Source organism: Anabrus simplex, chromosome 7 (assembly GCF_040414725.1).
Source record: "Anabrus simplex isolate iqAnaSimp1 chromosome 7, ASM4041472v1, whole genome shotgun sequence".
NCBI classification, from domain to species: domain Eukaryota; kingdom Metazoa; phylum Arthropoda; class Insecta; order Orthoptera; family Tettigoniidae; genus Anabrus; species Anabrus simplex.
In genome coordinates this window covers 263,443,974-263,470,137 of record NC_090271.1, presented here as the reverse complement: position 1 = coordinate 263,470,137, position 26,164 = coordinate 263,443,974, and the positions used below count along the sequence as shown (strand labels likewise).

The window sequence follows — 26,164 nt, the reverse complement described above, 5'->3', positions numbered from 1 at the left end:
AAGTACAGTGTCTGTGATTCTTGGAAGTACTGCCTGTGCAAAAAGTAATCGAATACATACTGTACAGGACATATTTTTTAAAAAAGAAAGTGCCCGTTAGGAGAGGTTTAATTGGAGTTTCTCGTGGCTATGGTGTGTCCGCATCCGTAATAAAGGGTGTCCATATTAGAGGGGCAAATTACTCATACACAACATGGTATTTAATTATAGACTTAGAAAATCGCCATTGAGAGGTGTCCGTTAAGGCAGGTTTTACTTTATTTCAGGGAGTTGTGTTGGTGACAGTTTCTGGTATTTTCTCTTCACGTTATGGCTAACAAACACAGCAAACGTTATCTCAAAGTGCTCAGAGATACCTATAAAATTAAATTTCCGTTCATTTCATAGTCTAATAAAGGGAAATATTATGCATTTTGTTGCATGTGTTGGTGTGATTTAAATATTATTATTTGTGTGTATGTGTCATAAATGAGAATGATTAGGTACATTTTCTTGTAACGGTTTTTATGTTTTCTTAGGTTAAGATTTTAAATTTAATGCTAAATTCTCATTGTAACTGTAGATATGTATGCCTCCTATCCTGTCCTTTTTTCTCCTAGACTGTGGCGCTATATATGATGAAATTCAAGAATTAAAAAACTTACTATTTTTTATTTCTAAAAGTAGGCCGGTACGAATTTTGAACTCTGAACCAATTTCTCACTTCATTGGCTGTATTACAGTTATCATATAAGATCTGAAGGTTAATAAGCCAAGAATCTCTCACAGAAGTTGGCCTGCTCTTTCCTGATTCAGGTCTCCTAGTTAACGAACAGAGCTCTCTGAACCTCTTCACTGTTGAACATACAGTAGAAGGGTGTGGTTTGTTACACTTCTACAGTGTAACTGTAATTGCCACATTGCTAACAGGAGTACAGGAAGAGCAAACATTATTATAGTTGACAAGAAAAACAAGTCGTGTTTCATAGTAATCAATCGCCACCTGGGACGCGCCACGTGGGAGTATCACCTCTCCCCCTGCTACGCCAACGTAGTAGGTTCGTGGCAGCTACAAGAAGTTGACCATGAGATGAAAATGATATATGAACCAACAGCAGCATATTTCAAAAAGAAATACTCATTGGAGAAAGTCTGACTTTGGCCTAATGATCGGCCGCCGTGGAACTATTCCAAGAAAATTTCTAAATTTCTGTAAGTGACATTCTTTAAGCTACTTTCTCTAAGCTATTAAACCCAAAAGTAGCTGTTCTCACACTGAAATGTTCAGTACAAATTTTGTGGAGTAATATATATTGTTAATGATCAATAACTAGGAGTGCATGTAGAAAATTTCAATTTATCAAATACGCTAGAAATCCATTATAGCGAGATAGGTAACGGTGAAAAATTTATTCGCTATAGCAGATTGTCGTTATGAGATCTTTGTAAAATTCTGGAAGAACCCCATACACATAAAAATCGGTATGTAACTGCAATCAGTTTCTTCAAAACTTGGCGTTTTTGCAGATGATATCCACACTATGGCTTACTTGTTTGCTATTTTTCTAAATCCGATTCTACGTGAACGTGTATGTTTAATGTCATTCTGAAAAAATTAAAGGATCACTCCAGAGGCTTCTGTGGCAAACATTTCCGTTTTCTTCTTCAAACGGCATTACCTAACCTGACGTATATGTATCATGAAAACCTATTTCAAGTGCATATAGAGAAATGATAACCACCTCGCTCAAACTTTACATCAAAAATCAAATCAAAAAATCTCTTTATTTGCAAATGAGGTGTCTACCTCGGTGGCAAATGGTACACTAAAATACGTTATTGTCAAGCACTAAATATTAAATTAACAAGAGAAGAAAATTTTCCTATAATACAATATTATACAATTTACGCTAAAAATGTTTTCCATTAAACACAGCTCATCCTTAATAAATTTATATTGTTTACAAAATTCTACTTATATCTCCTGTACTAGTTACAAATATAGTCAACTGATATACAGTATGTGGAATTACTTCAAATGATACTGTACAACTGGTATAAGATTAATATTTACATTGCATTTATTTACTTATTTACTTTTTTTTTTTTTTTTTTACCCGTTTTGGAACCTAAGTAGCATAACGACCTGCTGCGTCTTAACCAGAGCCTCTTTTGCCACCACTTTTCAGAGTTCCTGAAGGGCCTTCACAGCTACCGTAGCGGTCCCTGGGCCCTCGAAGTCCCCACTGTACTTCACCCCTACAGGCAGTCCCCTACTTTGGCTGTCCAAACTCCTTAGACCAGGGGATGGAATTAATTTATTCACACACATCTTTTATTTACAATAACCTGCACTGGTCGAATGCCCTCCAACACTTCATTTATTTTCTCTGTTGCTGTTTATTCTCTTCTTGAATATCTGTATAGATCTTGGAAAAGGATCAAACAGTACCACTCCTTCACACCCTTCCCAATGAATGAAAATTTACCCCAATCGCTTCTGCTAAAATTCCTTCTAATTTTATATTTGTGGTCAGTCCTGCCGATATAATTATTTTCCAACTGAAGCCTCTCACGGATATCTCCCCATGCTTCTTCTCTTGTATAGGCTCTATATAATCCTATAAGTCTAGTTTTCTCCCTTCTCTTACTTAAAGTTTCCCACCCAAGTTCCTTTAACATTTCTGATACACTACTCTTTCTCCTGAAATTCCCTGTTACAAATCTTGCTGCTTTCCTCTGCACACTATCTATTTTTTTTATTAGGTATTCTTGGTGAGGATCCCAAACACTGTTTGCATATTCCAATAATGGACGAACCATACTTAAGTAACTTTTTTCTTTTAATTCTTTGTTGCATCCTTTAAGTAGCCTCATTATGACATGTAACGATCTGTATGCTTTCCCAACAATGTCATCAACATGACCCTTCCAGTGCAAATTACTTTCAAATCTCATACGTAAGTATTTGCACTTGCCATCTTTTGGGATAACTACCTCATCCAAAGTATATTCAAATTCAGTTTTAAAGCTCCTGTTTGTAAAAGTTGTAACGGTTGATTTGCCTCCATTAACCTTCATATTATTTTCTTCAACCCTTTGTTGGATACTCTCAAGGTCCCTTTGTAATTCTGAACAATCCTCAGTGTTGTTTATTTTCCTATAAACAATTATGTCATCTTCATACAATCTTATTTTTGATGTTATATTGTTCCCTAAATCATTTGTGTATATTAAGAAAAGTAACGGACCGATTATACTACCCTGTGCAATTCCCTTCCAAACTTTCTCTTCCTGAGATACATTATTTCCTACTTTGACTTTCTGAACCCTTGAATTTAGAAATGTTCTTATCCAACGTGTAACCCTTACGTCCAATCCTATTCCCTCCAATTTCTTTAATAATATTCCATGTTCCACTCTATCAAAGGCTTTGGAAAGATCTATGGCTATGCAATCTAACTGGCCTCCTGAATCCAATTGATATGTGCTGCTGAAATCCCACCAGTTATGCCTCACAAGAAAATTTCTTTCTAAATCCGTACTGGCTCCTCATGAACCAATTTTTATCATCACATATCCCTCTGATGTACTTCGATATTGAACTCTCCAGTATTTTACAAACTATACTGGTCAGGCTGATTGGTCTGTAGATCTCTGGTTTCCTTTTATCACCCTTTCCTTTATAAATTGGTATTATTATAGATTCCTTCCATTCCTTTGGTATTACACTATTATTTATAACATAGTCAAAGAGAAATTTTAAATAAGGCACTATGTACCACCCCCTTTTCTTTAATACCTCCCCAGTAATTTGATCACTTCCTGCTGCTTTTCCTTGCTGAAGCAGTCGGATTTCTCTGAAAATATCTTCATTTGTGAATGAGAAGCTTCTTGTTTCCCTCTGTCTCTCTCCCTCTCTATCTTCTGTTTCGGTTTCCAACTCTTGACAATCATCTACTGAATCTCTAAATTCCCTACTAAATAGGTTTGCTTTCTCAGTATCTGTTAAATAGTGTTCACCCCATTCTCCCACCATTGTAGGAATTTGGATTCCCTTTCCTTTTTGATTCCTGATATATGAATACAGCTTTTTCCATTTCCCTTTGTGGTTATTACTCTCTTGAAGTAGCCTTATGCTTGAAGAATGTATTCACAACTGCTAAACCCATACTAGCACAGAAGTCCAGCAAATGCTTCCCAGTCCAGTTAGCTTCCATATCTTCCCCACATTTACCAATCAACCTTTCGTATCCTTCAGTCCTATTTCCAGCTCTCGCATTGAAATCGCCCATTAGGACTATTCTATTCTTGCTGTTGACCCTGACTACAATATCACTCAATGTTTCATAAAACTTGTCAACTTCATCCTCATCTGCACCCTCACATGGTGAATACACTGAGACAATTCTCGTCCTAATTCCTCCAACTGACAAATCTACCCACATCATTTGCTCATTTACGTGCCTAACAGAAACTGTGTTGTGTGCAATGGTATTCCTGATAAAGAGCCCTACCCCAGACTCTGCCCTTCCCTTTCTAACACCAGTCAAGTACACTTTATAATCTCCTATCTCTTCCTCATTACCTCCCCTTACCCGAATATCACTTACTCCTAGCACATCCAGATGCATCCTCTTTGCTTACTCAGCCAGTTCTACTTTCTTTCTTCCATAAGCCCCATTAATATTGATAGCTCCCCATCGAATTCCATTTCGTTCGCCAAGTTGTTTCCAAGGAGTCCCTCGCCTGTCAAATGGGAGTGGGACTCCGTTACCCCCATAGGTCCGAGGCTTGCTTAAAATGTTCTGAGCTCGGTAAATTCATGAAGCAGTATGCTACTCTTCTTACATATAGTCAAAGTGAGGATCTCTCCTCTAACGAGTTATGGACCACCGATGGATTGTATAGTCCTAGCCACCTGAGCACAAGTAGGGCCACGACTCAGAATATGTCAGAGATCCCCACTCCCATTGCGTAGCAACTGTTATCCTGACTCTCAGGACCACTTACTAGGCCACTCAGCCATTGTCCATGGTTCCCAAACTGGGACATGACTACAGTAACCCACACCATGAAAAAGTATAAATATTGAGATTTAATATTAACATACTTAAAATAGGAGCAGTCTAAAAGAAAGATCGAACGATAGCTGTTAGCTGTTAATTGAAATTTGTGTCAAAGGTACAAAGTACCAAATTTTATATCATCAATCGTTTTGCAGGTTAAAAAATCTCAAACCAAAAACTTCAACCAGATGGTTTTTCAGTTTTTTACTGCGACATTCTTTCTGAATATCTCAATTAAATATTCTCATTTTGTTGGAATATGTTTCCTAACAATTGAAAAACCTGTTACATTTTAAAAATTAAAAATGGACCACTGCTACTAAACAATGTACTATGTACCCTTGATGCAACTATTAATCAACAGCCAACGGCTGATAATATTGTTGTTCACAATAATACCAAAAATAGTAATTTAATTCTTTCAGACTGCTCCTATTTTAAATATGTAAATACGTCAAGATTTTCAAATCAAGTTGTTGGTTTATGGCAAATGATAAATCGTAAAGTACTTCTTGCAAGTCAAAAATCTCGAATCAAAGACTACAACTAGATGATTTTTCCATTTTTATGACATTATTTCTGATTGTCTAACTTAGCTATTCTCATCTCGCTGGAATTTATTTCCTAACATTTTGACAAATTGTAATGTATAGTGATTGTAAATAGTTTTATAAAAAAGTCAAATGAAAAAATATTTTAACTTTTTGTAATTATCAGAATCTCAGATGTATTCCTGGTATATTCAGTGGACAATATTGTAATAATTCAATTAAAATGTATACAGGGCTCAACACGAACTGCAATGAAACGATAGACTGTTATTTTGTTATGTAAATAACTTTATAAATAAGCACTGTACTTTTTACCTTTGACACAACTTTTAATCAACAGCTAACAGCTGTTATTCAATCTTTCTTTTAGACTGCTCTTATTTTAAGTATGTTAATATTAAATCTCAATAATTATACTTTAATTATAAATCAGGTGCCTGATTTCACCTTGAGGAGGTACATGACTGAAGTTGCGTTCTATGAAAGGCGAAACATATCTCACATTTTATAATTTAAAAAGGATCAAATCCTAATTGTATAAGACTGTAAAGTATTGCAATAGGTGGTTAATTAATAAATTAATTAGCAATATAATGAATATAGTAATCTTCAGTACGGAACCACAATGATATTTATCACTTGCAACATACCACTTATAGCGTTAAAATTTGAATCAAGGTTTCACGTATTCAATACAAAATATATATGTAGATATTATTTTACACCATGTTATTTATTTATGGTACCAGTTTCGACACGTGTCATCTTCAGCCTAAAATTGCAAAATGAGCGAGTAACATGTTGCAGTTAACAATGTACATACAATATTGTATATGTAAACAGCAATTTCACACTTAAAAATGAGGGATAATTAAAATTTATGGTGATGTTTTACAACACATTGCCAGCGTAATAGTCACTTGTGATTATAAAACTGTTAATAATGTCACATTCGGTGTTAAGTCGATAATATGAGCGTTAAAATCTTGAAGTACTTATTAAAATGTTGATGTAAGATTAACGTCCACTTCTTTGTTGTTGATGGTAGAGGTGTAGATCAAAGTCAAGTTATCTATGTGATTGACATGGTCTTCTAACGGTTGCTTATAACTGGCACGTAATAAATGGTATATTGAACGTGGTTTTAGTTGGACTAATGTTTTCTCTGTTTAGTGTGGATAGTGAAGCCTAAAACAAAGAAAGAAGGCTAGTTAGATGAGTAAATTACTTGGATGAAGCAAGAAAAATTCGTGGCTGTATGTAAAGAAATATGGGACTCGCCGAGTTCAGCATGCTTCCTTGTTTGTTGTATGGAGCAGTTCGTCTCCTTTCTCTCAAGTCTTCCCAGCCCAAAATTTGCAACATTTTTGTAACGCTACTCTTTTGTCGGAAATCATCCGGAACAAATCAGGATCCTTTTCTTTGGATTTTTTTTAGTTCTTGAATCAAGTAATCCTGGTGAGGGTCCCGTACACTGGAACTATACTCTAGTTGGGGTCTTACCAGAGACTTAAATGCCCTCTCCTTTACATCCTTACTAAAACCCCTAAATACCCTCATAACTATGTGCAGAGATCTGTACCCTTTATTTACAGTCATGTTTATGTGATTACCCCCATGAAGATCTTTCCTTATATTAACACCTAGATACTTACAATGATCCCCAAAAGGAACTTTCACCCCATCAATGCAGTAATTAAAACAGAGAGGACTTTAACCTATTTGTGAAACTCACAACCTGACTTTTAACCCCGTTTATCATCATACCATTGCCTACTTTCCATCTCACAACATTATCAAGGTCATATTGCAGTTGCTCAAAATCTTGCAACTTATTTGTTACTCTGTACTGAATAACATCATCTGCAAAAAGCGTTATATCAGATTCCACTTCTTTACTCATATCATTGATATATATATATATATAAAACATAAAGGTCCAATAATACTGCCTTGAGGAATTCCCCTCTTAATTTTAATACAGGGTCAGATAAAGCTTCGCCTACTCTAATTCTCTGAGATCTATTTTCTAGAAATAAAGCCTCCCATTCTGTCACTCTTTTGTCAAGTCCAGTTGCACTCATTTTTGCCAGTAGTCTACCATGATCTACCCCATCAAATGCCTTAGATAGATCAATCGTGATACAGTCCATTTGACCTCCTGAATCCAGGATATCTGCTATATCGTGGTGGAATTCTAAAAGTTGAGCTTCAAGGGAATAACCTTTCCTAAACCCAGACTGCCTTCTATCAAACCAGTTATTAATTTTGCAAACATGTCTAATATAATCAGAAAGAATGCTTTCCGAAGTTTACATGCAATGCATGTGAAACTGACAGGCATGTAATTTTCAGCGTTATGTCTATCACCCTTGCCTTTATACACAGGGGCAACTATAGCAACTCTCCATTCATTTGGTATAGCTCCTTCATGCAAATAATAATCAAATAAGTACTTCAGATATGGTACTATATCTCAACCCATTGTTTTTAATATATCCCCCGAAACCTTATCAGCTCCAGCTGCTTTTCTGGTTTTCAACTTTTGTATCTTACTGTAAATGTCATTGTTCTCATAGGTAAATTGTAATACTTCTTTAGTATTAGCCACCTCCTCTATCTGGACATTATCCTTGTAACCAACAATCTTTACGTACTGCTGACTGAATACTTCTGCCTTTTGAAGATCCTCACATACACACTCCCCTTGTTCATTAGTAATTGCTGGAATGTCCTTCTTGGAACCTGTTTCTGCCTTAAAGTACCTATACATACTATTCCATTTTTTACTAAAATTTTTATGACCACCAATTATGCTTGCCATCATGTTATCCTTAGCTGACTTCTTTGCTAGATTCAATTTCCTAGTAAGTTCCTTCAATTTCTCCTTACTTCCACAGCCATTTATAACACTTATTTCTTTCCAACCTGCACTTCCTTCTTAGTCTCTTTACTTCTCTGTTATAATATAGTGGATCTTTACCGTTCGTTACCACCTTTAAAGGTACAAACATTCCTCAACAATTACTTTAAACCCATCCCAGAGTCTGTTTACATTTTTATTTACCATTTTCCACCAATCATAGTTACTTTCTAAAAACTCCCATATACCTGTTTTATCGGCCATATGGTAGTGCCTAATAGTCCTAATTTTAATACCTTCCTTTCTTTCACATTTATTTTTAACTACCGCAGAAACAGCTTCATGATCACTAATACCATCTTATTACTTTGGTTTCTCTATAGAGTTCATCTGGTTTTATCAGCACCACATCCAGAATATTCTTCCGTCTTGTTGGTTCCATCACTTTTCTGAATCGGATGCCCTTCCCATATTAACTTATTTGCCATTTGTTGGTCATGCTTCCTGTCGTTGGCATTACCTTCCCAATTGACATTTGGTAAATTGAGATCGCCCACTACAAACACGTTCCTTTCCTTATCGTTTCCTACATAGCTGATTATCTTCTCAAATAATTCTGAATCAGCGTCAGCACTACCCTTTCCCGGTATGTACACTCCAAAGACATAAAGTTCCCTCTACACCTAGAATTTCATGTTTGTCAACTTTTTCGTAGCTTACGAATTCTCCTTTCACGAGAACGAATACTCCCCCTCCTACCATTCCTATCCTATCTCTACGATACACACTCCAGTTCCGTGTGAAAATTTCTGCATCCATTATATCATTTCTCAGCCATGATTCAACTCATATTACAATATCTGGTAAGTGTATATCTGTTAAATTACTTAATTCTATTCCTTTACGATTCTTCTACAGTTCAGCACTAACATTTTTATATCATCCCTACTTGACTTCCAGTTCCCTGTTCCCTTGTCACCGCTCAATAGGCCACCCCGGTTCCCTGAATGTACCTCCGTGTAACCCTTCTATACAAATTTCTTAACTTACATGTACCACTGTGGTTTAAGCGAAGGCCATCTGAGTGCAGATCCCTATCTCCTACCCACCCATTAGGATCTAGATATCTCACTCCCAGTATCCCACATACCCACTCCGTCGTCTCATTTAAATCCCCAATCACCTTCCAGTCAGTATCCCTCCTACACAGTATTCCAATTATAAAAATCTCTGCTTCCTTAATCTTCATCCTTGCTGCATTTACCAGATCCCACACATCCCCAACTATGTTGGTACGTATACCTGGTTGTCTTCCTTCGTTGTTAGTCATCATCATCATCATCATCGTTTCGCTCCAGTAACCCGGGTGTGGTTTACAAGCCTCCTCTGCTCCTTTCTCTCCTTCCACTTTTCCTGCTCCATTACTTCCGCCACATCCAATCCAGCTTCTCTAATGTCCTTCCAAATCTGATCCATCACCTTCTTCTCGGTCTTTCAACTGGTCTCTTTCCCTTCCCTTTGTAATTCCCTTCTTGCTACCCGTTCCTTTCCCATTCTTTTTACATGTCCGAACCATCTCAGTCTTGCTTTCTGAATGTTCTGTACTAACAGTTCTATATGTAGCTCTTCTCTGATTTTAATATTTTGGATTCTATCTCTTGTCTTTAATGTTCTTAAAAATTTCTGTTCTACAGCTTGGATCTTACTATCTTGTCTCTTATTAGTTACCAGCGTTTCTAGTCCTTATGTTACATCATCATCATTTCTTCGCTCCGGCAAGCCGGGTGCAGTTGTGTACGAGCCACCTCCAGTTTGTTCTATCCATCCACAGATGCTGCTAATGTATGCGACACCAGGTCACATCTCTAATTTCAAGGTCCTACATTATTTGTTTTTCCCAAACATCACGAGGTCTCCCTCTCGGTCTCTTCCCAGGAACGTTGTGGTCAAAGTATGTTCGAGGAGTCCTGTGAGGGTTCATTCTTTCCATGTGACCATATCATTGCAATCTCTTCACTTCTAGAGTCTCCAGCAAGCTTCTTGCCAATCCAAGCTGTTGTCGGATATCCACATTCCTTATTTATCCATTTTTGTTTCTTGTAGACAAGAATGAACTTCATTTCTGTTGCCTAAGAAGACTCTTTGTTGGTCCAGTAAGTGTTGCTGCTTCCAGGCCATACGTCAATATAGGTACTAAGTATATTTTGTACAAGCTGATCTTGGAAACTAACGGAAATGTTTCATCCCAGAGTATTTGACATACAGCGTGATAGAATTTGGAAACTTTCTGTATTCTGTTACAAATCTTGATGTATGGTATTGTCTGATGACAGAACACTACCTAAATAGTGGAAGTTGTCTACAATATCCATCTCCTCATCTCAAATTCTTAAGGCGCGTCCAGACTTGCAACAGAACATCGTAATGCAACTGCGTCGCGCTCCTGCCTGGATGGTACTGCGTAACTTTGTCGCGCAACCTTAGCCCGCAGTATGAACGATACGGAACAAGGTTCGCTGCGATCCACTGCTTGTCGGTTTTCCCGCGTCGCATCAAGGAGCTGCGCACGCGGAAGTTACAGCAAGCTTGGACGTAGACAGGACCTCGGCGCATAACACAACATTCGCCTTTGTCTGCTTGATCAGTAAACATGGAGTGGACCGAGCAAAACACACTGCATTTTATTGAAATGTACGGAGCTAAGGACATTTTGTGGCTAGCTAGCTATCCCAAGCATTTCAACAGTTTTCTCATACGTTGTGGTGCACTGTCTCGAAGACAGTCTGTGAGGTTGCCATCTATTCAGAAATCTACATTCATGCTTTCTTACGCCTTCTACATTTCCATCACACAAACTATACACGTAATTAATATCAGCATACTGTACATTTGGTAACTGCACCATTGTTCTCTGCATTTCTTGTTAAACACGTGGAATTCTCTGGCTTACAGCTTGCCAAAGAGAAAGAGAGAGGAAAACCTGTTCTGCTGCGCCATGTGCATGATGTGGACTGAGCTGATGCACAACACAGTGAAATTTCATGTTTACATTTTCAGTGAGCATGTAGCCTGGTGGTATATGCACAGTATGATGAGCAAAGGTCTAACAGCATGACAGTAGCTTCCGTAGTAGTCAGTCATCAATGATCTGCATTTAGGCTGTCACCCAGGTGGCACATTCCTTACCAATTGTTTACCTAGTCTTTTCTTAAATGCAATATTAAGTAGACCTGTTTTTCTTGTTAGAGGCAGTACAGACATGATGCACATTCTCCTCCAACTTTAAATAATTAATGAACAGTAATATTGGACCATACTTCTTGGCACTCTATCCTCCTTATCGACCCAGTTACCTCCCTGCATTTTGCCTTAGAGAAGAGACTTCCCCTATGTTTTAGAGACTGTATTTTAATAGTTTGTTAGAAGTTAGGAACAAGAATATTAACACACAATAATAGGTTAGTGTGGGCAGAGGGAGCAACAAAAGTAAAAAACTAGGATAAACTCTACATTTTTGTGTTTCCATAGCCTTGCTTCTTAGCATCATATCATTGTATTTTTGCATTTTATTGATTTTTTTCCTTTTATTATGTATGCCCGGGTGTACCATTCTTGGTAAATATCAGGCGTTACAAAACCTTGGTAAAACTCTTACCGTGGTATTGTCATTACCCTGTTGCCCCCTTGCTAATTCTTGGTTTCGAAACCATGGTTTCTTGACACTCGTTTATCCCTCTATTATTCCCCTTGTAAGTACTGTAATTCAAAGTAGTATTCAGAGGGCAGTGATGAGTTCAACAGTCACTTGTCTTCAATTTATCTAGAAGGCTAGTGATATTTTTGACAATCATATATGTCTAATTTATCCAGTTCCCAGTTGTTTACGTTTTATCTGAAACCGTTAGCTGTCTTTTTATTTGTAGAACAAATTTTATTTAAATAACTTTACGCTTTTTATAAAAACCGGTGTTACAAGTTTATCATTTTCTCCTTGTCAGAATCATTGTATTAATTTTTATCATATCTTCTATTACAGCCCTTTATTTCTAAGAGTAAATTTTGTTTAATTAGGTTAGGTTATCATTAGTATCAGTCGATATGGAAAAAGAAGGCATTTGAAACTGAAATGCTCACTGACTTAGATTACTTCTTGGCAAAACGGGATTTTCTCTCTCTCTCTCTCTCTCTCTCTCTCTCTCTCTCTCTCTGGTAAACTTTATCAGATCACAACACTTTTGATGTACATAATATACTACTTGCTTGTGAGGTTATATAGCGTACATAGGCCTAGTCATGGGATAATCCAATACTTGTAGTTTTCAAATAGCCTCCATCCAGTTATTTAAATAATTTTATAAACAATCGAATGGGTCTTAAATATCATTCAATTGTGTCGCAGAGAACAATTGGACCAATGTATATGGTCCGTTATTGGACATTATTGGTATTATAAATTTACTCATTCGGAACAAATATTTCCGATTCCCTATGTGAATCAACATCTACATCATAGAATAATTGGATGCATCACAAATAAATTTTTTGGTTTAAGCGTGTCAGATGTATAATCGATTGGAATAAATGAACAGATCTCTTCCGAAAAATAGAAATAAACCTTTATTCCAAACGTATAAATGAGTGAACTGACTTAATAACATCTGTAAAATGAAGTTCTTTGTTTAAGTAAATGCCGTGCCGGGCTGAGTGGTTCCGACAGTAGAGGTGCCGGCCTTCTGACTCCAACTTGGCAGGTTCAATTCTGATTCAGTTCGGTGGTATTTGAAGGTGCTCAAATACGTCGGTCTCATGTCGGTGGATGTACTGGAATGTAAAAGAATTCTGCGGGACAAAATTCCGGCACCTCCGTGTCTCTGAAAACCGAACAAATTGTTGGTGGGACGTAAAGCCAATAGCATCATTAGTAAATCCTGTCTTCAGGCCACACAATGGAACTAAGCGTACTATCAATTGACACTTTCTTTTAACTAGCAGCAGGAAATATATCTACTTCAATTTTGTCATCTGGGTCCATTGATGAATGGGTAGCATGCTGGCCTTTGGACCAAGGAGTCCTGGTTTTGATTCCCGGTCGGGTCAGGAATTTTAATTTTCATTAGTTGATTTCTATGGCTCAGGGACTTGGTATTTGTGTTGTCTTCAGCCTTAGATTACAGTTTAGGTAGTGCCCCTTTTTCAAATATTTCTGAAGAAGTTTAAGAAGTAGTGCATTTCAATAGTTTTTGTAAGTTCCTATTAAATGTATGTGCTATTTTATTTACTTTTATTGTAAATATATGCCGTATTTATTGATTTTTATAACTATACGTGTTAATATTTCGATCAGAAACATACTGTAAGTTTCATTTCGCTGGAGATATTAAGTTTCCAGTGTGTGTATAGTTCTAAGTTCCCCATGAATGTTATTGTGAAGTTACATGCATGTGAAACTAACGTTCTGATACTGAACTTATTTGTACAGTGGTATTTATACTTAGTTCCTTTTTTCTGTTACGGAACAAAATTTATTAAAGACTCTGTTTCAATGAGTCTAAAAGCCTAGTTTCCAGCTTACAATCTTGTTACTACAAGCCACGAGTCATCGTATTTTATGTGGACTTCGAATAAATCCAATATGCAATGACCAGCAATCGGACCCAGTCCGTCTATGTGGGGAGGCAACAATTATATCACTGAGCTAACACACTCCCTCAGTCAGTCAATTAATTTATCAGTCATTCTCTTGACAACGGGACAAATCGTTAATTTGATTATTCGTAAGAAACTGTTCATTCAAATGTCTCATTCGATTGTTTCAGCAGAATCACTCATTCATTTCGGGCAAATGAATGTTAAAATAATATTTTCATTTGATTATTTCAAAAGCATTCACTATTCAGTTGCCTCATTCATTTGAATACAGTTTTGAATGAATAATCAAAACAATAACCGAATGGAAAAATTCACAATTCGATTGCCTTGTTGATTCAAATGGAGTTTCGGATGAATCAATGAAAAATAATTGAATGGAAAAAATATTAACTATTCTACTGCCTCATTCATTTGAATGGACTTTAAGATGAATAATCGAAAAATAAAAAATATTCACTATTCAGTTGCCTTATTCATTCGAACGAATTAGAAAATAATCAAATAGAAAAATAATAGAAGCAAATGAAATAATCGAATAAGTTATTATTTTATATTTTATTATCCCATCACGACATTGGCATTAAAGCCTCAGTTAGCTGCTTAACCTCTCGTTCATGGCCAGTTAACTTTTAACTGCAGTAGAACATCACAAATTTCAAAACTGGGCTTGATGCAACAGAAATTCAACTTAACCGTGGTAAGCTATCCATTTTACCACGGTTAAATCATAACTGAGGGTGACGCACCCAGGCATTAGACTGTATAATCGATTGGAATAAATGAACAGATCTCTTCCGAAAAATAGAAATAAACCTTTATTCCAAACGTATAAATGAGTGAACTGACTTAATAACATCTGTAAAATTAAGTTCTTTGTTTAAGTTTCTAATGCTCTTCCATACCATTTTTGTTTCAAATTTTCCTTTATTGTCATTTCTAATAGATTTATCTTCCATTAAGAAAAAAAATGCCTTCTCAGCATTATAATGTGAAGTATACCAAAGTTGCTATAACCACGAGACCTTTGCAAAATATTTATTGGACTATCTTTCCTCACTCAAATTACAGATCAGGTATCACCCATCCTTATTCAGGAAGCAATTGATGGTTAAAAGTGAGGTCCTCTCGATGAAAATGTATGCTCTCTTGTTCGGAAGCCAGAAAATTGAAAGAAGGCTGTGTATAAAAGCAGAGTAATAAGCGGTTGTTCATTGAAGAATTTAATAGAAACTTTCAATGGTATTTATTGTAAGGGAGAGAAAGATATTCTTGCATTATTTTCTGGTCAAGAGCTTTCACCTTATTATTGGAAACTTAATTGAATTGTCCCTTATGCCAAAGAATGAGAAGGATCTCACTCCAGTTCATTTTCTTTCTTTCATATGCTCCTTTTAATTACTTGTTTCTGTTTTGATATTATATGCAGGACTCGACAGAGGAGAGTGCACAGAACAAGATCTCATAAAAGCAAAATCAATGGTGCCAAAGTCGCTGGAAAGCTATGTTATTCGTAAGTTTTTGATTACTAAATATTTTTTTTTCAATTGTTAGTGATACTTAAGAAGTGAAGTGTTTAGAGCTATAAGGTTGGCAGATATATTTTGTAAAATAAATTAGAAGTGAAGTTACTAGTTTGTTTCACAGAGAACAACAGTCGTCAATATTTTTGTATTTTTCTCATTCTGGTTCATTCATATTCTGTTAAAATATGCTTTCTTAGATTTATTTTCTTGTCCAGTACTGACGCTATTTCGAATTTGATGCCACAATTTATTGTTACAAGTATTGGGACACACTTTGAACTACATAGCGTATTAGAGGGAATGACTTCAGGGAAGATATCTTTTCAACTCAACAACTGTTCTTAAGTTATGACAAATGATTTTTTTTTTTAATTCTTTGCAGTAATTCTGACGCATAACTCGACAATACGCACTTGCAGACACTACACTCACTAATACAGTACAGCATTGACTGACATTCAAACCTATGCCATTCATGTGATTATTACCTGCTGTCCTTTCTTCAAATCTGTGTGGCTAGGAGTAGGAGACAAAATAGAAGGATAGCATTGACTTTTCCCTGTTAACACGCGAGAGGTCGCACCCGCAGCAATTTGCCGCACTTTTAAATATTTGTTAATTTCGTTGCTAGCCGCTGTAGGGCTTAGGGCTCTCGTTTCATCCCTCCCCTCCCTCTCTTACGCCTGACTATTATCGTCAGTGAATTGCCTGCTGTGTTCCAGAGTAGTTTAAGTTTTCTTTCACTCTCGCATCTGCTGCGGCATATTGCCTTCATACGACCCCTTGCATAGTGCATTCTTACATGACTGCATTTCCAAGAAAGTTTCTTAAGTAAAGTTCATGAGGTTTATGGTGGCTTTCATTGAAGTGTGGTGCTGTAGTTTTATCTTGAATTGTGACCAAATCATTCATTGAAATGTACAAATGGAAACGTTGCGGCAATTTGCTCACACGCGGCCTCTCGCACTCTTTAAAAACTCTCGTAACTTTACCAGATTTTGCGACAAAATTAATTTTTTTACATTGAGAAAATATTGTTACTGGGTAATTATGTTAGACTAGTCGAAAGGCAGTTACACAGGGTACATATTAATATTTTTATCAGAGCATTCACTGCCAAAGGAAAATAGCAGCTCATTAAAATATGAAGCACCGGGCGAGTTGGCCGTGAGCGTAGAGGCGCGCGGCTGTGAGCTTGCATTCGGGAGATAGTAGGTTCGAATCCCACTATCAGCAGCCCTGAAGATGGTTTTCCGTGGTTTCCCATTTTCACACCAGGCTGTACCTTAATTAAGGCCACGGCCGCTTCCTTCCAACTCCTAGGCCTTTCCTATCCCATCGTCGCCATAAGACCTATCTGTGTCGGTGCGACGTAAAGCCCCTAGCAAAAAAAAAAAATATGAAGCGTTAGCAATTTGCCTTCACGCGACCTCCTGCATGTTAATTGAGGATTTACATAATTTTGTTGAGATAGTTTTATCCAGAGATGTACAATTATTAGAATTCAGAACTCTTCCTTTCTTCATCTAGATTCGCTGTTTTTTTTTAAATTGACTCTTTTTTTTTTCGTTGCTTTTTTTTTTTTTTACACGAGGTTGTAGGCAGGATAGCCTCTCTGTAAGGGTTTGGTTTAAGGCGTTCCGGTAATCGTATGGACCAAGGCTTTTGAAACCCTAACTTCCTGCACACACCATAGAGATTTATTTGGAGAGTATGCAAATGATGCACCGATTTAGTCCATTTTTCTCTTAGGGCTTAGGGATTTTAGCATTTAACAATCCCATTGTTTATGGTTTACTGGCAAGAAGCCTAACAGTTTCTCTACCTGAATTGGGGCATTAGGGAATTTCACCTGAAATTGTCTACAGACTTCACTACGTGAGTCGATTAATACATGCCGTACATAAAATCTTTTCAGTGTACATTGCAGTAGATTGATTTGATTATTCTCCACGCTGAATTTTAAGAACCTTAAGCTGTGCAATGAAAGGACCGAAAAGGATATGTGCAACCTTCGTGGACAAGCTTCAACATGCTTTCTTGCTGCAGGCAACTCCAGCAGCTACCGCTTTGCTTGTATGCGCTATTCTGGCCCAAAGCCATAAATTTATCGTGAGACTCTTATTAGTTATTATTACTGTACTGGGGCTTGAAACATGTTTCCATGTTATGTACGTTTTAATAATTTTGTAGTGGTAGCAGGTAGGGACCCTCTTTGGAGGCAGCCCTGCCCAGGGAGTAGCGTCCCTGCCTATGAGAGTCCCAGAGCACACTGCCCCGGTGTGTATCATCTGGTAAGGGTCCCAGCTGAGGGTTACGAGTGAAGACCTCAACGGCAGTGAAGGCAGAGATGAAGATCATTGGTACCGCGGAACTGGTGGAATAGGCATCATTGCTTTTTGGGATAGTAATAAAAGCATTTATGAAGTTAGTCAACAGCTTCAGCAGCGGATGAGGAATTTGGATCCCAGCGGTGAAGAAGGTGGAAGAACTATCTTTGAAATGTAAATCCACACGTCTGGTCCCGCAAGCGGGCAGTGTTGTGGTCAGCGTCTGTATCCAGGTCAGGGTCAGCTGTTTAAGCATGCTCCAGGTCTTGCCAATCTGGTTCTAATTTTTGTGGGAACTACGGGTTCCACCCTCATGTGAAATGATTCACACAATCTACCATGATGGTAAAACACACATCAGAAACTACCCCAGCCAGTAAAATCCGGGGCCAGTTAGTCTAGTTAAGCAGGGCATTGTATTCTGGGGCCCCTGCACCATCATGTTGGGATCAGTCGGAGGATCCCTCACCCTGCAAGATCAGGAACGAGAGGAAACACTTCTTTGATACAATGAATGTCAATACCCTCCTAAGAGCTGGTAAACAGATGGAACTTATCAAAGAACTGGAGAGAGATCAGATCAAGCTACTCGTTGTGCAGGAAACAAGATTCCCATCAAATGAAGTATCTATAATGGGCAAGTACAAGATAATGGAGGGCAACCAGCGATCAGGGAATATAAAATGGGTAATAAAATCACCTTCACTTCTAGGAACGGCATTTTTTTGTTCACAGTTCAGTTATAGATGCAAACATTGATTTTCATTCACCTTCCTCTAGGCTTTCCATCTTAACCTTGAAGAGTGGAAACAAATCATATGCAATCTTCAATGGGCATGCACCTATTAATGAGGACAACAAGAAAAATCCAGATAAAGTCTAAGAATTTTGGTCTGTATGTCTATGGCTAAAACTCTGTTCCTATGTTGAATTTTTTTTTAAATACTAGAGAGCATTTGCATTTGTCTAGGACACTGATTGAAATCTTCAAACTGGTCGTGGTCGTTATAAACTGCTGCCTTCTCGAAACTTTTGCAATCTTATGTACAAAGCATTGATGTTATATTGTCTCTGTGACTGCCCTGTGATTGTTTGTCTTGAAATATATGGTTGTTTAACAATCTAGAAAACGATATGTTGACATATTATTAAAGCACATATTATTCGTATCCGATGTTCTTCTTAAATTCCGTTATAAAAGTCAAGAATGGATTTTCAACAGAGCAAAACTGGTTGTTTCCTTTAATTGAAATTACGGTTGCTGCCTCTTGTTATGTTACTGATCGAAAGGGGACACTCAGCCTTGATATTAGGTGATGTGTGAGTGTTGATTCTAATTTGTAGGAAAGCGTGTTGATAATGTCTGCAACAAGAGGAAAAATGTAGAATTAAGTTTAGAAATGCTGAAGACTGCTAATTTGAGGAAGTCGCTTATATGCATATTACTTACCCCCTTCACTATTGTGAAGGTGACTAGTTGTTCTGGCAGTGATGGTTTGACTGACTGTCAATACGCTTGTACTTCTTGTACTTTGTACTACTTTCACACCGATACAGTTTCAAGAATAAGTCCCTGATGGACACAGGTATTAGTTTGAATAGTGATTGACTGATGGCTTACTATGAGCAATGTAGTTCATTTTCATTGGTTGTACTGTTTCTTGTAGTGGCTGTTCAGTTATATTACTGATAACCCACTTCTCAGATTGGCACTTCATGATAAGATGTAGGTTGTTTGACTTACGATGTATGCCAGTGTAAGTGATTGTGCAAAATACATTTCACGTTATGATTCCAGGGTACGATAAACATACTCAAACGTCACTCTTAAGTACCGTGTCCCACTGAATTTAATGGAGGGAGAAGGAGAATGTCCCAAGAAAATACAGTGAAAACAAATTTAGGTTACTAGCGGGCACTCAGTTAAATTAATTTTATCACGTACGAAATAATTTTCATATCAAAAATAAAATGGCCTATGGCTTTTAGTGCCAGATGCAGGTCATTTGATTTGATACCCGTAGGCGACCTGCATGTCGTTATGAGGATGAAATGATGATGAAGATGACACATACAACCAGCCCTCGTGCGAGCGAAATTAACCAATGATGGTTAAAATTACCGACCCTGGCAGGAATCGAACCCAGGACCCCTGTGACCAAAGGCCAGCACGCTAATCATTTAGCCATGGAGCTGGACATTTTCATATTGGTCCATATTGATGAACAATTACAATTTAAATTTTTTGTTAAAGGATGGTCCAACTATTCAGTACACTTTTATTGAAGTAATTATAGGAACATCACAACCTGTAGGACTAGTTTCAACCTAACAATAAAGTCATCTTCAGCCACTTAACCTTAAAACTGAGAAACACATTGACAAATTATATACAATAAAACAAACTGTTGACAGTCTTGAAGATGGTTTTCTGTGGTTTCCCCAGTTTCACATCAGGCAAATGCTGGGGCTGTACCGTAAAACCATGGCCACTACCTTCACATTCCTAGCCCTTTCACATCCCTGCATCGCCGAAAACCTTTGATGTGTTAGTGCGACATTAAACTACTAGGAAAAAAATTATAAGGTTGCATGTACATGAATTGTAATGTGTGTACCCAAAATACAGGAGTGTAAATTGACCCTTTGCACTCAGCCAATCTGCAGGGGTCTGTTTGAAGCACAAACAAACAAACAAACAAACCCCATGACACTACAGCGCTTGAAGGGCCTTGGCCCAAAGGCCTGCAGATTGCAAGGTGTCGTGTTGTCAGCACGACGAATCCTCTCGGCCGTTTATCTTGGCTTTCAAGACCAGTCTGTTTGAAGCAGCTCAGACTAATTTTTGTGATTTTTGCAATCAAAATATTTAAAATATAAACACAATAATTTTATATTAAAATGAAAGAAATGTCGTCATACTTTGAACATTATAGCTTATAAATTGATGTTTTGGCCGATTTAGGCTTTATCTTGTGGTTGTGCACAGAAACAGACATCCAGCCAATCCCAAGCCGCTGTTCATATAGATTTATATCGGTTGAGCGCGATCTCGAAACCTAGTTCCCAACTGCATTGTTTGCATTCACCACGTGGTTACCAGACGGTTGAGGCGCTGGCCTTCTGACCCAAACTTGGCAGGTTCGATCCTGATTCAGTCTGGTGGTATTTGAAGGTGCTCAAATAAGTCAGAGCCTCGTGTCTAGATTTACTGGCACACAAAATACTCCTGCGAGACTAAATTCTGGAATCTCAGCGTCTGCAGAAACCATGGAAGTAGTTATTGGGACATAAAGCCAATAACATTACCACACGATTAAGCTACCTCACTCGGCATGAATGGTATTCAGTACGGTTCACAATATTTTAAGTTTTCTTCAGTCTTTCGTGTTTTTCATATTGTTATATCTAAGTCTTTATTTCTCTAGTATAGTACAGTATAGCATAGTCACCATACCATATATCAGTAAAATCGCCTGTAGTTTTGTGTAGATTGAATAGTTCAGTGTAGCTGTAGTTTTATCTACATCCGTGTACATACGGTATTACATTTTACGAGGGCTGCATGCTGCGGTTGTATTGCATCAGCTGTTCTCGCAGCAGTAAAGTACTGGCAACATAGGTAAAGTGATCTCGTGTGTTTTGCGAACTGTCAGTTTAGAAGTAAAGCCGTGCAAAGTATAATACATTGAACTATGAGCAATTCTTCTTCTTATAATGCAGTCTCCCTCCGAAGGTTGGCGATCCAATTGATTATGATTATACGCGAAACGGCAGCACGGAAGATTTCTATTGACGTACGTCCATACCACCGCCGCAAGTCTTTCAGCCAGTAATTTCTCTGTCTTCCCGCAGATCTTTTCCCATCAATCTTTCCTTGAATGATCAGTCGGAGAAGTTCATATCGTTCACCTCTCATGCTGTGCCCGAGGTAGCTGAGCTTACGCTCCTTGATGGTTATGAGAAGTTCTTTCTTGTTGTTCAAGATATTGAGGACTTCTTCATTAGTCTTCTTTTCTACCCGAGATATTCGGAGTATTCTTCTGTATAAGTACATTACAAAAGATTCAATCCGCTTCTCCAATATAAGGCTAAGCGACCACCCTTCGAAACAATACAGAAGGACAGGAAAGACATAACAACGTAGCATTTGAACTCTGAACTGGAGGTTGAGTTCTCGGCTGGTGAATAAGATCGTCATGGTATTGAACTTTTTTTTTTTCAGAAGTACAGTATACATTGTACGTATTGCATGTTATAAGTAACACGTTAAAAAAATTACTACATTTTGAAAACTAGAAATTTGTTTTCAGTAACAGAAATATGCATTATTTGTCTGACTTCTTATTTGTTAAGCCTTAAAGAAAGAACATTTAATGTTCAATGCATTGATATCAGCTTGGTTTGTGTACTGCTGTTAGTTACAAGAAGTTAATTTCATTTTTGTCCCATATTGACTTGCAGTTTTATGACAAAAGAAAATTTATGGAAAGGAACTTTTATAACAGATCCTCTTATTCAATACAATTGTCAAACTATTTTGTTACAGTAAATAGTTTTTAGTGCTAGAACATGTTTCGATCCTCATGGGATAATCTTCAGCTAACAGTAAGAAATCACAAAGAATATAAGTTAAAATAAACTAGATAGAAAGACATACATATTAAAAAAACATCTTGCTGTGTTTTATTTCTAATTATGTTCATGAAATACGATGCCTGAGTCCACATTGATGAGATCATTGATGCAACGAAGAAATGTGAAAATTAAGGCTTGAATGTTCTCATTTGGTGCAGTGGACGTAACAGTCATCACAAAATTCTTCTTAGAATGGTTGTCAATATGGACCTTGATGTAAGAAGCTGTATCTGAATTGTCACACATTCAAAAATCCTGTGCAGATTTGTGTTAGAATATTGCAAATTTTAAAAAAAAATGAAAAACATTGCTGAAATGTTGCCAGTTTTAACGTGACACTTGTGCTGTAGAATTTATGTCCATTACTAAAATGTCAAGACATTAAATTTTGTACTTAATTCAGAGTTTTTTTTTTTTTTTTTCAAACTGTGATTTTCAAACTTTTATACCTAGTGTTGTCTGGATAATATATTATTTTTGTCTTACGGATTTTGCATGACTGCATAACTGTACAGTTAGCTGTGTGGTAATTGGCAGAAGATCAACTGTGCAATGACATGTCTTTATCGACCATTGCGGATGAAATTCAAATATTAAATTCTTTCAGTTTCCATTGTTTGTCTTGTTTATGTGACTCTTAATTTATTATTAATATGACGTATTTTCTTCTGCAGTGTATTAAAATATATATATATATTTTTTTACTTTTTTCAACCAGAACTGGGCAGTGGCCAGAGGGATCCACTCCTGCCTGAACTGGGAGCCGGTCCTAGTTCGTCTTCATCGCTTACTGTAGACGATGAACTGGAAGCTAACCTTGCTGCAAGTGAGCTGTCACGCCAGTCATCCCACACTTCATTATCTGACCCCCTATCCCCTTCACAAGACTTTTCAGACGAAGAATCTGATATATCTAGTGATCTTGAAGTAAATTAGCCGGCTCCTCGTTTCAAGTAACATGCCTGATCCGGCTAAGTGGACCATTGCACATCAGTTGGACTCGTGAAAAGTCTTTGTAGAATCTCCACACTCTGCCAGAACCTCTCGTCATCCTGTCCCCAAGTAAAAATAATTCCAGTGTACTGCGTTTTCGTTTACTGAGTGTGAAGTTTCTTTCATTTTTATGGTGCTGATTGCACAGTGGAAAGATTGGAAATAGAGGTAATTGTGTTATTTAGCCAGTCAAAACAAGTAATTCTCATTTTAACAAGAAGATTTAATCACAAAACTCCACCAATGAATTGGTCTACCTAATTTTCCTCCTGGATGAACCAGATACCAAGTTGAATCCACCGTCCAGTTCCCCCGACTTACCTGTTTGGATTGGAACACATGGATGTTGAGACATTATGTTTACTCAACCGAATTACTTTTGTTAAAAACTACAATGTAATATGTGTAAGTTAAGTGACCAATGTCGCCTATGTGTGCCGCTACACAGGGACCACTTCAAATCAGAGACAGTGGCAAGGCACCAGTAAGAACAATGTCGTCTCTGCCTTTCATTTTAATACCAGTTCACCAACATTTGGATACAAGTAATAATTATAAGAAGGATGATAGTTGAAAACAATGCCTGATAGGAGAGGCATGAACTGCTTTGTCTAAGACAGTACCTGTTACTGCCATTAATTAATTAGTTAATTAATGGATGTAAAATTGAGCGTGTGAGAGCTCACAGAAAAAACGGCAAGAGGGTAATTCTAATTCTGTTTGTATTATTTCTGAGGATGAAGCAAATAAGTTTTCCATCCCTTTTTCAGTTTACTACATATAATAAACATTTCCTTTTGCACTTGCAATTTTAAATAAGTTCAAAAAAATGTTATAAATGGAGTGTTTGTATCAATACAGGGATTGCTGTTTTGTTGTGATATGTTTAGGAAAGTTGAATGTAAATGTTGTAAGCACTCCATTCCTTTCATTGGTACCTAATTCACACACACACACACACACACACACACACACACACACAATATACGTAGTTGCCTTCTGGGTGATCAGCACCAGGAATAGTAGTGTCATTCACCATTAATTTTGTTAAACAACAGAAAACGGCTGCAAGAGTAGAACTGTTTCAAACTGGCTCAAAACCAAAGTTTTCATTTTAAACTGGTCTTGATGGCATTTTTCCCAACAAAACAAAATCTGTGTGAGTTTGACTGTATTTATTTATAATTATGTTTAAGGTGATGATAAAACACCATATATTTATGGAAATCATCTGCTTAAATTTATGTGGAAATTTTAAATTAAATTTCGCATTTTAATTTTGTAACTGTTATGTTGATAGCCAAGTCCGGCAAATTCACATTTCTCGCTAGTGATTCTCTTACACGAAAGTAACTTAATAAATGCACATATTTTATCATGTACAAAGCTTGGGATGAGAAAACTACAGATATATTGCTGATCCTGCTACAAGGTGGACTTCTTTTATTACCAGGCCAGAAGCGTTTCAATAGTGCAGTGTTTTGGCTGTACATATCCAAGCAATCATTGCTTTTGATATGAAAATCTGTAGTTTTATCCCCCTTAAAAAAATATAAAAATCGTATAGATGAAGTGGTGATGTTGAGTCTTGTTACGATAACATTTAGCGTACATATTGTAAATAAAGATTGTGACAGGATGTTGAATTTCTTCCTGCAATATCGTTCTGCCATGAATTTGAAATGCCTCGATTAGTTTCATTCCAGAAAAAGTGATTAAATATAAATGAGGCAGTAACTCAGGATATCATGTGCCCAATGATTTCAATAAGATTATTTTTAGGATGCACTCTTGTGTATAATGTGGGGAACTTGTCTCCGGTTGTTTATTGAGATGCAGTTTAATTTACTTGTAAAAGATTTGTTTGATAGTGAGAATGTACTTTGTTTGTAAATTTCTACTCTTATTTCTTAAGTACTGCATCTTGGGCAATGTGTGTGTATGTTTTAATTTTTGCGAGAATGAATGCTATAGAAAAGAATGCCTTTGTGAAAGGCAATCTTCAGTTCATGTTTAGACACGTGTTTGTTATGGATTAAGTTTTGAAGAAATGTTGGACAGTTGGCGTTGTGCTGTGTATTGTTTTGTCCTTTACAGTGTCTTTGTTCTGATTACTTTTCTGTATTTAAATTTACTCCTTTGTCCTGACAGCATTATTTATTTTCTTGTTATTTCTTTGATGAAGAATTGTATGAATTTAGTTTTCGAAAAAGAAATATTGAAAATAAACCTTTACAGTGAAAAGCATATATTGCCATGGGAGGCAGTTGACTTAATTTTCTGAAGTAGTCTCATAAAAGGCAGCAAAAATAACTTCTTATGGCAGATCAGTATTTCTGTATCTTTATTTTGACATTTCTTATATTTCTGGTTGAGTTTTCTAGAACTTGGACCTAAATGTTTGTTATTTTGTATAACTGGAAGAAAGACAAGTCAGCACAATAAAAGACTGCAGAACTCTTAAATAACCATTATCCTTTACTTACCAGTTTTGTAAAGGCTGTAAAATCTTGATATGTTGCTTTGGATGTCATTATCATATTAGAGATGAAAATTCTCCTTACTTCTT

At 36.9% G+C, this 26,164-nt stretch overlaps 1 protein-coding gene across 3 annotated transcripts in view; it reads left to right on the top strand.

The window, feature by feature from the left end:
• Dp (transcription factor Dp) overlaps window positions 1-25,844 on the top strand; it is a 311,515-nt gene extending 285,671 nt beyond the window's left edge. For all 3 annotated transcript variants that reach the window (XM_067151669.2, XM_067151668.2, XM_067151670.2), the window contains 2 exons: window positions 15,538-15,621; window positions 23,321-25,844. In XM_067151669.2, the coding sequence (XP_067007770.1) occupies window positions 15,538-15,621; window positions 23,321-23,538 (302 nt within the window). In that variant the 3' untranslated portion in view covers window positions 23,539-25,844. The remainder of the gene's footprint in view (window positions 1-15,537; window positions 15,622-23,320) is intronic.
• Window positions 25,845-26,164: the final 320 nt, after the last annotated feature.